At 43.7% G+C, this 14,239-nt stretch overlaps 1 protein-coding gene across 1 annotated transcript in view; it reads right to left on the bottom strand.

The window, feature by feature from the left end:
• ERN1 (endoplasmic reticulum to nucleus signaling 1) overlaps positions 1-14,239 on the bottom strand; it is a 61,517-nt gene that overhangs the window by 6,970 nt on the left and 40,308 nt on the right. The window contains exons 7-15 of the mRNA XM_081849577.1: positions 13,030-13,131; positions 12,660-12,921; positions 10,288-10,366; positions 8,977-9,133; positions 7,910-8,028; positions 6,530-6,721; positions 4,523-4,781; positions 2,581-2,671; positions 380-569 (exon numbers count right to left, since the gene is read on the bottom strand). Of these exons, the coding sequence (XP_081705703.1) occupies positions 380-569; positions 2,581-2,671; positions 4,523-4,781; positions 6,530-6,721; positions 7,910-8,028; positions 8,977-9,133; positions 10,288-10,366; positions 12,660-12,921; positions 13,030-13,131 (1,451 nt within the window). The remainder of the gene's footprint in view (positions 1-379; positions 570-2,580; positions 2,672-4,522; positions 4,782-6,529; positions 6,722-7,909; positions 8,029-8,976; positions 9,134-10,287; positions 10,367-12,659; positions 12,922-13,029; positions 13,132-14,239) is intronic.

The following is a 14,239-nucleotide window of genomic DNA, read 5'->3' on the forward strand; positions in this document are numbered from 1 at the left end:
GAAAATTTCCTGGGTGTGATTCACTGCCATATTATGCACTGAAAATGTAGGATAGAAAAAAATCTATTCAGATGCAAAGCTCTCACCCCATCACACAATCAAGCTTGAAAAAGATACAGCAAGCTTGCAACTTATGCACATTTAACGTGCACTTGGCAATACACTTGGGCATCCAGGAAAAGACTGAAAATCCCACCACCATTGAACTCAACATGTTTTGACTATATGCAATTTTGGCTTTAGGCTGGATCCCTGGACTGTACCCCCCCCCCCAAGTAAGTTGTGGCCTTACTGTAACTTAAAATGGAAACTTCTCTTCTTTCGAACTGCCAAGCCCTCCCAGTTTTAGCTGCAGATGCATGTATAATCAATAGTTTACCTCTTGTAAAGTCGCGGCACAGAGCTCAAGGGCTATGTATTGGAACTGACGGTCCTTTTCCGTGCAGAAATAGCGGATCACGTTTGGATGTTCATCAGATTCCCGTAACAGCTGCACCTCCCGGTCAGCGAAGCTGAAGCATTCGGGGAGAATTCTCTTCACGGCAACATCTCGATTGTCAAATGTCCCCCTGTAGATACAGCAGAGAAACTCCTTAGCATTTAACTGTGTTCCTCAGCTAGGATCTTGCCTTGCTACCATGCTTCCAATTGTATTGAAGGAATTTTATTCTGGGTTGGAAAGAGGAAGGTTTTGGTCTGTATGGATAAACATGTGAGTAAGTTGATGCAGGAGATGGCTTCCTCACTTGTGTGGCCATCACAAAGATGGCAGTTATTCTGCAAGGGGTGCCATACTTTTCCCTACACAAGAGACACAAATAAGCAAGAGAAGCAACTACTCAAAGAGTGGCAGAGAAAATTAGCCAAAAATTGGAAATCGCAAGAAATACCAACAATAGAAGATTGGCAGGTGAAGATGTTGGATTTTTTGGAGTTGGCCAACCTGACTGGAAGAATCCGCGACCAGAAGGAAGAGGAGACACAAGAGGATTGGAAGAAATTTAAAGAATATTTAGCTAAATATTGTGATATAAGATAATTAGAAAATTATTGGAAGTAACAAATAGGCTTAGGGGCAGAGTAAGTGGTAGTAAATATTAAGGATTAGAATATTAATAAAAGAGATGAAGATAGTAAATGAAAGGAGTGAATATTATTAGAAACATGAATTTGGAGAACTGCTCTACAGGGGTTATAATGAAATTCATTAGAGGGGATTTGAGGAAGTCAGTTATCAATGTAACGAGAATTAGATTCGCAGTAAGATTTTTTTGTTTGTTTTTCTTTTCCTTTTCCTTTTTCCTTTTCTTGTTGTGTGGGTGGCATCCAATGCCTGTGCAATAAAATTTCTAGTTTCCCTGCTCCTCCAGCCTTTCTGCGCACTTTCATTATCTGCTTCAGTGGAATCCATCAACCCTCCAGAGGAAGTTTTTGGGATGCCTGCAGAGGGAAGGAGAAGCCCTGTTGTGCAAGTGGACGGGCCTCTCACACTACAGTCAATCCCACTCCGTACTTTGAAGGATAAGCTGGAAAGTGTTAATGTAGTATGGAATAAATATGGTGACAGAGACCATGCAAACCTTTAACTCTGAAGGCCATGAAATTGGTTTTCGGTGCTGGAAACAGATGGAAAGAAACAGAGCCATTCAAAGTAGCACTAAGCAGCTCTGTTTGCAGCTCTGTTTAATCGAATGATCTGACCTCCCCACACCCCCCCTGGGCCAATTGGGGTGCTAGCATGAGCTCATCATGCTAGCAAGAGTCCATGTGTCGGCTTCCGCTAGCAGGGCTTGTTAGTTCAATCCTGCCCAATGTGAACATTTGACACAGACATCAGCAAGTGTACAAGTAATATAGGCATGCATGTTTAAAGAAAATGCAATAAGAAGAGGAGTTTGGATTTGATATCCCGCTTTATCACTACCCTAGGAAGTCTCAAAGCAGCTAACAATCTCTTTTTCCCTTCCTCCCCCACAACAAACACTCTGTGAAGTGAGTGAGGCTGAGAGACTTCAGAGAAGTGTGACTAGCCCAAGGTCACCCAGCAGCTGCATGTGGAGGAGCGGAGATGCAAACCCGGTTCACCAGATTACCAGTCCACTGCTCTTAATCACTATACCACACTGGCTCTCTAGATAATAAGAGCTGTTTCTTCCAACACACACTCAGGAAAAGAACCACAGACACTGGCTTAATAAGCACTCCTCAGGTGCTTCCAGGCAACCTGTTTATTGAGCATCCACATCCTGATTTGTTTGCATAAAGCTGGTGGGAAACTTATGCAACATCAACAGTTTACCGGGCATTCATTTCAGTTGGCTTGTGGGGAGGTCATGCGACTTTGCGTCAAGAAGAAATTGTTATACTACACTTGCCAGTGCATTTGCCTTACTGCAAAGAGTCGTCTTTTTTACTTTTACTTTTTTTTAAAAAAAGCTAGCTTTGCAAGAACACCAAGTCTACTCTAATGGTGAAACAACCTGAATTTGTCAGAATGCAATCGAATCCCTCCCACAATATAGCAATAGTCTGGAAGAACTATTTGCCTCTGGTGTACAGCATTCATGTCTGGTGCTTTACCTGTAAACAATGGTTCCCTCAGCTCCATGTCCAAGCACATCCTTCGGGTTGAACGAAATCTTTCCAACTGCTATAGTGGCCATGTTTTCATCTGGAGAAGGACGGAGAGGAAAGGGGGGGAATGAACATACCCATGGCACCTTTTAGGCATATATTCTCACGTGGCACTTAAAGGCTCACCATGAAAGGAAGGGAAGACATTTAGGGTACTTGAAGGACTTAACGGGTCCTTAAGGAGGGACACGGGTGGCGCTGTGAGTTAAACCACTGAGCATAGGACTTGCCGATCAGAAGGTCGGCGGTTCGAATCCCCGTGACGGTGTGAGCTCCCATTGCTTGGTCCCTGCTCCTGCCCACCTAGCAGTTGGAAAGCACGTCAGAGTGCAAGTAGATAAATAGGTACCACTCTGGCGGGAAGGTAAACGGCGTTTCCATGCGCTGCTCTGGTTCACCAGACTAAGTGGCTTAGCCACGCTGGCCACATGACCCAGAAGCTGTATGCTGGCTCCCTCGGCCAATAAAGCGATATGAGCGATGCAACCCCAGAGTCAGCCATGAGTGGACCTAATGGTCAGGGATCCCTTTACCTTTACCTTTAAGGACTTAACTGGTTTCTTTTAAAACAAAGAAGTATTCAGATTTAGCAACACCAGTTGCAATAATAGAATTGTCGAAGTGACCCCAATCTAGTCCAGCCCCCTGTTAATGCAGGAATCTTTCATTCAATGTGGGGCTCAAACCTACAACCCTGGGATTAAGAATCTCACAGTCTACCAACTGAGCTATCTGGCCTCATTTATGTTGTACACTAAGCTGTGTAATCAGTCCGTAGGGGTAACAGCAAAGACCAACAATTGCATTGCCATAACAATGTTCTTATCCTGCACCCAACCTTCACCTGACAGGAGTTGTTACTGCATATGTTGACGGGAGGATGAGCAATTCTTGCATCTTTCTCCTTGACATTCTGCTGAAATCTCTAATGGAGAAAGGTGCTCAGTGTCTGTCCCGTAACTGCGGAGCTCTCTTCCAGCTGGTTGCTTGCCAAAAACTAAACGGGAATGTGCTGTCTGTCCTAGCTTTTGGGTATTGGGATACAATACAAGGATTGTCTAGAAAAGTTCCCAAGAATGACACTGTGATTAGGTAGTCCTCGGTGTCATACAAGGTGAACTGAACCAACTTCATTGAAGGAATAAAAAGGTAAAGGGTCCAGTCGTGGCCAACTCTGGGGTTGCGGCGCTCATCTCGCTTTATTGGCCCAGGGAGTCGGCGTACAGCTTCCAGGTCATGTGGCCAGCATGACTAAGCCACTTCTGGCGAACCAGAGCAGCGCACGGAAACGCTGTTTACCTTCCTGCTGGAGTGGTACCTATTTATCTACTTGCACTTTGACGTGCTTTTGAACTGCTAGGTTGGCAGGAGCCGGGACCGAGCAATGGGAGCTCACCCCATCACGGGGATTCGAACTGCTGACCTTCTGATTGGCAAGTCCTAGTCTCTGTGGTTTAACCCACAGCGCCACCCGCGTCCCATTGAAGGAATAGATGTATGCTAATTCATGTATGTCCAAACTTTCAAAAGATTCATTAAAAATAATAATCTCTACGCCTGATCCTGAAATAGGCTGGGGACAGAGGGCTGTTGACATCTCTCCATCCAGGCTTGCTTAAACCTTGGTAGAAGTGTGGTCTTACATTCTTAGGCTGTGTATACCCTCCCCATTTAGTCTGGATCCAAACTGCTGGTTCGGGCATTGGTGCACTTGCAACATTAGCCACAATCAATATCTATCCTATGGTTGATTATGAAATACTGTGTCTTGACCCATTTTTCCTATCTGAATGGGGGTGGGGGCGGAGAACAACCTAGCTGCATTTTAAGCTGGCAATGTGTACACAGCCTGAATCTACAAGAAAAGGTTAAGTCTGGTTTTTATCACCTTCTTCTTGCTCCGTGGAAAGGCAGCTCCCGACATCAGAAGCGGAGACGTTGGAATAGGCAGAGTGGTTGGATGCTTTTGGAGACATGTTTGGTGAGCTGGTGGCCGAGCTCTCTGGCCTGACGCAGGAGCCATCCAGGAATTCTGCCTCGGGGGGCAAGTCAATGGGAGGATTGAAAGGCTGCTGCTGCAACAGCTGGATCTTCTCCTCCAGCTGTTTCTGGAATTGCTGGTGTTGTCGCTGTTGATTATGCACACTCTTAAGGTGGGGTGGGGGGAGGAATATGGAGGGAAATTAAACTTTATTGTGTGAATCTCCAACTGCTGCTTTTCTTGCATTTAATGTTTACTGTATTTTTCGCTCCATAAGACGCACTTTTTTTCCTCCTCTGTGTGCCTTATGGAGTGAATGCCTACGGATGGCGGCGGGATCCCGCTGCAGTCGCAAGCAGAGGATCCATGGCTCCCCTTCCTTCCTTCCCTCCTCCCTGGCTCGCTTTGAAGCAGCAAAGCAGGAGAGGAGTCGCTTACACAGTGTAAGCGGCTCCTGTCCAGCTTTGCTGCTTCAAAGCGAGCCGCGGAGGAGGGATGGACGGACGGACTCTCCTTCCCTCCCTCCTTCCCAGCTCAGCTCACTTTAAAGCAGCTAAGCGGGAGATGAGCTGCTTACACGAGAGGAGGCTGCTGGGGTTCCTGTGTCGGGTCCGTTCTGCCTCCCCGCTCGTCGCTCCTTGAGCGCACACGCTAAAGAAACATACAGCTCCTGTCCCTCTCCCTTTCCCTCTGATATACCGGTAGTTTATTAAATAATTTAGTACAACATTTGATTCAGAATATTCCCCCCCCCCCTGTTTTCCTCCTCTAAAAACTAGGTGCGTCTTATGATCAGATGCGTCTTACGGAGTGAAAAATACGGTACTTGTTTTGTGGCTTTAGGTTGTATCCAATTGTATCCCTCCATTCATGGTAGGGTTTTTAATCAAGCAGAGGTTTCCGTGAACAGAATTTCTGCTGATTCCTCCATCTCTGTGCACCCCCCCCCCCCACTTCCCCTAATCTCCAGAGAATTGGGTGCGCCCTTTGGAACAGTGTGGAAGGCTGCAGGAGAAAGGAGAATTTGCAAAAATCACCCCATCCCCTCTTACAGGGCAAGGAGCTTCCCATGAACAGAGGGGCACTCTGGATACAACTCACGGTTCGCTTCAACATTAACAGCTTTAATTTTCACAGCTTCCAACCATGGAGCGCTGGTTTCATACAGTGTCAACAAACAGGAAATTCATAGTGCAATTAAATTAAAATGCATTTCCCAATAATGATAAAAATGCACATTATAATTGTTTTACTTTGAGATAAAAACATGCACTTTTGTGGGAAGCAGCTGACATGGAGCTTCAAGCAATTTCCCAACCCCACACTTAGATGTAGCTATTTATCTTTGTCCCTCCAAATAGCGTGGGGTATTCCCAAACAATCAACTCGGTTTTCTAACGTTTCGGTTTTTGAATGCCCCAAACCCAAAAGTAAATGCTTCCATTTTCGAACGCGCCTCGGAAGACGAACAGCTTCCGCTGAGGCCCCCCCCCCAATTTTCTCTATTGAATTTGCAGACCGCCCTTTGTGCCTCGGTTTCCGAACATTTCGGAAGTCGAATGGTCTTCTGGAACGGATTACGTTCAAAAACCGAAGTACCACTGTATTTGATACAGAACAAAGATATCCCTGACTTAACTAAGGACCAGTTCTTGGAGTGCAGACTTTTAAGAAAGCTATTTATAAAATTAATATATAAATGTGCATTACTCTCTTGTACCCCATGGGTTATTTTAAAGATTACGTTGCTAGTTGCCATCAGGACTTATTGAGGTCATGTTTGGGAGGGCATAAATCTCTGTTTAATAAAAAAACGACCTCAAAATGTCCATGCTCTTGCTGTTAGTCTGCACCAACAACGCCGGCCCTTCTTATTGATTCACAAGACTAGCAAGCTGCAAACTGGCCAATTACCATTGGATACGTGATGACAAAGGCTATCCAGCCAACAAGCAGGAAAGTGCTCAGGATGACGGTAGCCGTGTCCTTGAGTATGGAATCGACGGGAGCCTCTGGTCGAGGTGGCGTCTGGCCGGGGGTCTCTCCAGCATTCTCCGAAATGGGAGGAGGCAAGTCCTTGCTGGAACTGCCACCCATATTGATTGCCTGAGAGAACCAAAGACGGCATTAGTTCAAGGGGCTTCCATGGAAGGAACGACCTCGATTAGGGCTGCCCAGCTGCTTACAAAAAGGGCACTTGTCAAGAAGGATAATGGCTTGCAAAGTTAACAACGTACAATTAGGCAAAGGTCTATTTTTAATGTTTCTATGCCACCTTTCAGGGCAAAACCCTCCCCCAAGGCAGTTTATATACCAAAATGGAACATGAAAATGAATACAAAATAAATTTTCAACCCTTAAAAGATTGGGGGGGGGGCGCGAATAAAAAGTGGCTAGAAATTGCATAGTGCTCAGTGTTTCTAAGCAAATATATCAAGAACTGATTCATGCTTTTCAAAGACGTGATTCCGACCCAAGATAGTGAAAATCGTATTTGCATGGCTATTAAGCAGATTAAAAATAAAACAAGGAAACAAGCCTGCCATCCTTTAGAGCTTATTTCCTATGAACTTCCCTGGTCTTGCGAAGCTGCTTTTGAAGCAGTTTGGCCATGTTTCTCAATAAACTCACTGTTGCATTTATTTAAATATAAAACATTATATATTAATACTCCTTTCTTAAATGGGGCTCCCTGTGTTCTCCCACCTAAGGGGCCGAGATCTTCCATGCCTGCTTAGCTTTAGCTATACTGCTGCATCAGGTGTTCCTGTGCTGTTCACAAAGCCCACGAACTCACACTAATGAGTTTGTACTGAGTGGCTTTGAACGTTACCCACCCTGGAAGGAACAGGGTGTACAAGTTCCCCCGCTGCCTCTGAAAGAACATCGCATCTAAAATACAGCCTTCACACTGCTCCCAGCTGGGAGACCCACAAACTTCCTGGTTTGGGGAGAACGTAAAGGTCGTATTTTGAATGAGATATTGTCGCAGAGCAACAGAAACAGAGGCCGATGTGTGCACTTTGTTCCTTTGAGGCATGGCGAACATCTAAGCGAGAAACACATCTGACTGGAAAAATTAATGGGTGATTCCCCCCCACCCCCAATCTGTTTAAAAGCATGCTCAACAAAAAAGCGCATCCTGCAATTTGCACGCACATGACTGAGGAATCCCATGCAAATCCTGTCTCCCCCACCTCATTCACGCGCATACGTTTTACACAACGTGGAATGTATTCTATGATGACACTTTCCTAATGACTCTGTTAAACGAGACCTCGTTTATTCACCAACCTTTTCAAAAGCAGCTTTGTCCGAATCCGCCGGGATCACATTTTCATGCCGCTTTGGCAAATTGCTGGGGAATTTCTCCAGGATCTTTGTTGGGGCCGATAACGGTGTTTCGTGGTGCCCTGGAAACAAGAACGTGCTTTCTGTTATTCCCAGGAGGAAAAGATGGCCTCACTGGGCCTGCTACACTCCCCAAGCTTGGCTTGAATGCACCCGTCAAGTCCGATACTGCCTCTTGCCAATCTGGGTGGAGGGCACAGGCAGGCATAAGTATGGAAATTTATCCCTAGTCAAATGCAGAAACTAGTTCTTTGAAATTCTGCCTTTGGCCCTGCCCACTATTGGTATGTGGCCCTTGGGAGGTTTCCCTGAAGGGAAGGTGGCCCTTAGGTTGCAAAAGGCTTCCCAGCTCTGATATAGGGGCCCATTTAGCTATCACTAGCCTGCTAGTTGGATAAACACATCCTCTATGAATTTAATAGCTTTCTAAAGCTAATGGCCATAGAATTGTAGGGCTGGAAGCGTCACCTGGTCCAAACCCCTGCAAAGAAGGAATCTTTTCCCCAACACATGTATTGAACCCACAACCCTGAGATTAAGATGCTCTGCCGACTGAGCTGCATATTAGTGAGTAATTTGTGATGTAGTTGAGAATTTCCTACAGTTAACTATGTACCAGTACGTATTAAACTTTGGCATGTATTTTACCTTTACCTAATCCACTATCATGTCTTGTAGCGATGGGCCGATAACTATACAACTGCAAGCTTCATACATCCAAAACTATTCCTGTAAAATGGTGTGTTAACTTGTAAATTAATGGATTTGCAAAATGCCTGCTCATTAATTTTTTAGTTCTTAAGTTCTTGCTCATGATATCTTATGGTATGAGCAAGGCACGACTGAATATTTAAAATCAAGAATTTGCATTTTGCATATCCCCTGGTAAATTCTTAAATCAAACCCTTAAATAAATCTGAGGATATAATCTGCATCTTAAAATTTGAATTCTGTCCACCAGAGGGCAGTGCAACACAGAAAAAAAAATCCTGGTGTTTACTTCCTGATACCTATTAAAAGCCAGTGATTCCTCAAATAGCGCAAACTGTTCTTCTGTTTAAATCCGGATGAAAACTTCAGATCTGTACTGGGGGTGATAACACACTCTTCAATTGTTACGCCGTGTGTTTTGGGACCCTCAATCAGCGGTATGGGACTTCCCCGGGGCTAGAGAGAAAGAGAGAGGGAGGGAAATTATGCAATGACTTCCTGTTCTTTGAATGCAGTAATGTCACACTTAAAAAGATAACAAGAAATTTTTAAATTTTATTGGGTGTTCATTTTATACCACGGATGTTCAAGCCGATTTTTAACATATTAACCGATGTTTCAGGCAAACAATGAGCTCAAAGAACACGGGCCATAAAGGCGCCTCTGTTGTTGACATATGGTAAGCAGCTCAGAAGGTAATTTCATGTATTTTATTTGGGTCATTAATTCAAGGCTGGGCATTGCAAAGAAGTACTTTAGCCATGCTAATTATGGGATAAGACAAAGACAGTTTCTGAGTCTTGTACAGGAAGGGCTTCACTGATGAAACTGCTAAAATACTTTTAATAGGTTAAGGTTTGGAGAGCAATTATCAAAGGAAAATAATGCAAATCCATTTACTTTTTGTCATTAAAGTGAAACCATGGTTGCCACAGATATTGCATCTAGACCAAACTTGTGGAACTTGCTCCCGAATGAGATCTGAACATGACAAAAGACTTCCTTATTCCAGCAGGCATTTTAAGTCAATCTTCGGTTTGAGGATGACTTTGTATTGTTTTAATTGTCTGTATGGTTCAATTTCACGTACACTGCTTAGAATTGCTAATTATTAAACAGTTTATAGATGCCTTAAAATAAATAAACAATTTACCAGAGTCTTTTTCTGCTCCCCCCCTATTTAAAATGGCCAGAATTACTCTTATCTGCTTGCTGAACTCATGTAGCTTGCTTATTCTTTTTTTTTCTTTGAACAAAATAAGCCTTTGATTCTTGTCATTTACACGAATAAAATATTTTCCCACAATTGGGACAAATGATTAAATAAATAAGTAAGTAAATAAATAAATAAATAAAATTCACCCTAAGGCATCTATTCATTTGTTTCATTTTTGTAATCACTTCCAATGATACACCCCAATGGGACTGATCAATTAAAAACCATTTCACACCCAAGACAGATACCGACAGGCACACTAGAAACTGGATTATGAATTCCTATTGCAAAGAAATGCAGGAAAAGAGCTCAGGTTCCTTTCTGTTTTTTTGCACCTGGATTCCAGATTCTGGAAATTGTCTTTCCTAAAGGTGAGGCCTCTTGCCCAGCTTACCATAATAGCCACTCCTTCGTGAACCATCGATGGCGATGCATACAAGCCCGTAGAGTATTTCCCTACGTAGAGGGTTGGCCTAGAAGGGAGTCAGGAAGAAAATATTACAAAGCCTGCCGTTTACTTCTTTCTTTAAGATACAGTCGTACCTTGGATCTCAAACGTCTTGGCTCCCGAAAAAATCGGCTCACAAACGATCAAAACCCGTAAGTGAGTGTTCTGGTTTTCAAACATTCTCTTGGAAGTCGAACATCCGACGGGGCGTCTGTGGCTTCTGATTGGCTGCAGGAGCTTCCTGCAGCGAATCAGAAGCTGTGCTTTGGTTTTCGCACGTTTGGGAAGTTGAATGGACTTCTGGATGAAATTCCATTTGACTTCCAAGGTATGACTGTACTTCTATACTTATTTTCGGGTGAACCCGAAATGGTTGAGAGACAAAGGTGTCGCCATACATATAGTGGTACCTTGGTTTAAGAACAGCTTAGTTTATGAAAAACTTGGATTAAGAACGCTGCAAACCTGGAAGTAGGTGTTTTGGTTTGTGAACTTTGCCTTGGAATAAGAACATGTTTCGCTTCCTGTTGAGTGTGTTCCATTTGTAAATTGAGTCCCGCACTGCTATGGGAAATCACGCCTTGGTTTAAGAACGGACTTCCGGAACAGATTAAGTTCATAAACCAAGGTACCACTGTATAACACAACCACCTGCAAATATCACTATATATATTGCATGATAACATCAAGCTGAGCAACCGGAAATATATGCACAAAAAGAACCAGGTCTGTTTTGGAAAAGTGAAGTACAAAGTATCACAAACAGGTATAACTAGACCCAAATGTTCCAAGGGCTCAGTCTACAGCGACAGCCACAAAACCCGTTTCCATGTTTTACACCAGTGCCATTCATCTCTATAGGCTACAACAGCTTCCTGTTTGCCCATCTGCATTCAAATCTGTATCTCCATTTTAAGCATTATGAATTAAATACGGAAATTACAGTTGCTGCTTTTAAAAAAAATGTTTATAGTGCTAGTTACTTGACTTGGAAGGGCTGAACCCAAACTTTGCCTTATTAAATCCCATGGTGTCCTTGAATTTTGAAACTGCGTTACAGTCATACCTTGGAAGTCAAACGGAATCTGTTCCGGAAGTCCGTTTGACTTCCAAAACAGTTCGGAAACCAAGGCGTGGCTTCTGATTGGCTGCAGGAACTTCCTGCAGCCAATAGGAAGCCACAGCGGACATTCGGGTTCTAAAGAACATTCGCAAACCGAAACAATCACTGCGGTGGGTCTGAGGTGTTTGGGAGCAAAAACATCTGAGCTCCAAGGTGTTCGACTTTCAATGTATGACTATATTTTCACAGAAATATCTTGAAATATCAAATAAAAGCTTTGAGCATGACTGCAGGATAGTAAACTGAATTGTGTAAGTGTTGTTTTTTATTGCGTATTGTAAAAACAAACATACAACTCCAGTCCTCTTATTTTCTTTACTTAAACGTTCGTATATCCCGATCTCCTGTCACTCCAGGCCTTCCCAGATGACAAATAACCAAACAAACCTATAATGGTTCTTGTTCCAGTACAGGAATAATAGTGAAATATATTCCTTGCTACCGGGGGGGGGGGGGGAGGGAGCTATGCTATCGCTAAGTAAGGTAATTGGCTGATTTTAAAAAATTGACTGGGATTCCTGTGGATCTGCCTATCTCATTTCAGCACCCCCAACAGCTCCCAGTCACTATGAGATGTTGCACATGGATCAATGTGGTGAAAATTGGGGTCCCTGAAGCAAGTCCTTGGATCACAGTCATTATTGTAAGAACAGGGAAGAAATACACTATGGCAAAGGAGAAGCAAGAGTCTACCAATATATTTAAAGGGCAGGGGAGGGGAACATTCACAAAAAGCAGCCCAGGGGTATGGAGCAGGGATTTCGCTAGAAGATTTTAAAATCTCAAGAGGCTGCTGATACACGAGATATTCCTCAAACAGAAATCAAATGAATGATTTCGGTTTCAGGAATATCCAATTACACCCATCACATCTTGGATATCTGTTTGGATTGTATTTTTGGGGTGGCTGGGTACTGAAGCAGTCCGGCACTAAAAAAAATATAAAGATTGACAGTAAAACAATCATTTGGAAAAGCCCTCTGTGAACGTGCAAATTATTTAATATAGGGTGATTTCGTTACATAATCTGCAGAAGCGAAGTGTACAATTATTATTATTTATTTACTTGCAGGAAATGGGAGACCACAGTGAAAGCACGTTTTAATTCCATGCTAGATAATAACTAAGATGACCTGACACAATAAACACGTTTTTTTAAATAATACCATTTAGAAGGGGCAGAAATTATACTCACATCAATTTGCTTTTGGCCTCTGTTTCTTTGGGGAAAGGATACTTCCACTTAGTGATGCGTCCAACTTCGCCAGACATGAAGGTGAGATAGCGCAGGGTCTCGATGCCCACATTTGTATGCATCACTTTCCACAACCCTTCCCGCTGCCAGATATAAAAGGCCACAACAGGGGAGCCGTAATTCTGGATCCACAAGACATCGCCTGACTCGCTGTCCACAGTGACCACCAGTCCGTCTCCGTTAGATGCAAAGTGGGACATTTCTGCAAGGGAAAGAGATGCAAGCAATCGCAAAAGTCTTTGCGAACTCATAGTTATGTGAAATGTACAGTATTAGCATTTCAGCCTGAAATTAGAACCCCAGGTCTTACTATATTGGACGTCTTCATCAGGCAAGGTGGCTGCGTAGTCAAAGTAAGTGGCGTTCCATCGTAGCTCCTTACTCTTGGTATCATACATGGTGATGGTGTACTCTGTTCAAAAAAAATAATCATCCCAAAATTTCAATTCATATTGTGTCAAACAAAACCAAGCACCCACCTCTCTTGCCAGAGGTTCCTCAAAACAAAGTATGTGGATATCTTAACATCATTGTATTTTTTTGCAAATTTCCTCCCCATGATTAGCAGATTTAAACACCCATCCTGCAGTGTTTTGAAAAGAAAATCTGACTCCTCTTATAATTTGCCGCTCAATTTCTGATTATAGACTTTTTTCCCAGTTCATGAAACTACACGCCTGCCTCTGAATATGGACTAGTATCTGTCTTACAAGCTAGAATCTCACAGATCATGGCTGAGCGGCACCTCCTGTAACCTTCAAAGCATATTTTCCAATTTCTGAGACTGCGGGTTGAGGAGCTCCTGGCTTCTGCGCTATGACTAATGATATGGTTACAAGACAGGATCTTGCACTACTGAAAAACGCTATCGAGTTCAAAGACCAAAGGCCACGTTCAGACAGGAACATGCAGGCGTTTGGGTTCCCACGCCCAGCAAAACAACGTACTTGAGGTGCCCTCTCTGCAAAATGGTCTTGGGCCTGCTAAGGGTCCTTGGAACACAGGAAGTTGGCTTTATATCAAATCAGACTATCAGTCCTTCTATTGTCTCCTCTGACTGGCAACAGCTCCCCTGAGATCTCAGGCAGGGACAGAGAAGTCTTTGCTATCACCTGTTACCTGTTCTTTCTTTTTTTAAAGAACAGGTGATGCCTGCAGGGATTGAACCTGCAACCAGCATGCAAAATACGTGCCGCTAAGACTGAGCTATGAGCCCATCTTCCTAGCTCACTCCATTCTTAGCAGATTTCCCGGTAAGTACAAGCCACCAACATTCAGGCGCTCAAGAAAAATGATTGCTGCTCCCTCCCATTCCACACCCCTCGTGGCCAGCCAGACTTGCCTCTTTACTTTCTAGAAATGGGCTGAAGTGATGACAAGCTACATGGGACCTCCAGGCTCAGAGGCAGCCCATTAATAAGGCAAAAAAGGTAAAGGTAAAGGACCCCTGGATGGTTAAGTCCAGTCAAAGGCGACTATGGGGTTGCGGTGCTCATCTCGCTTTTCAGGCTGAGGGAGCC

This window comes from Podarcis erhardii (genome assembly GCF_964252035.2).
Source record: "Podarcis erhardii genome assembly, chromosome: 2".
NCBI classification, from domain to species: Eukaryota; Metazoa; Chordata; class Lepidosauria; order Squamata; family Lacertidae; genus Podarcis; species Podarcis erhardii.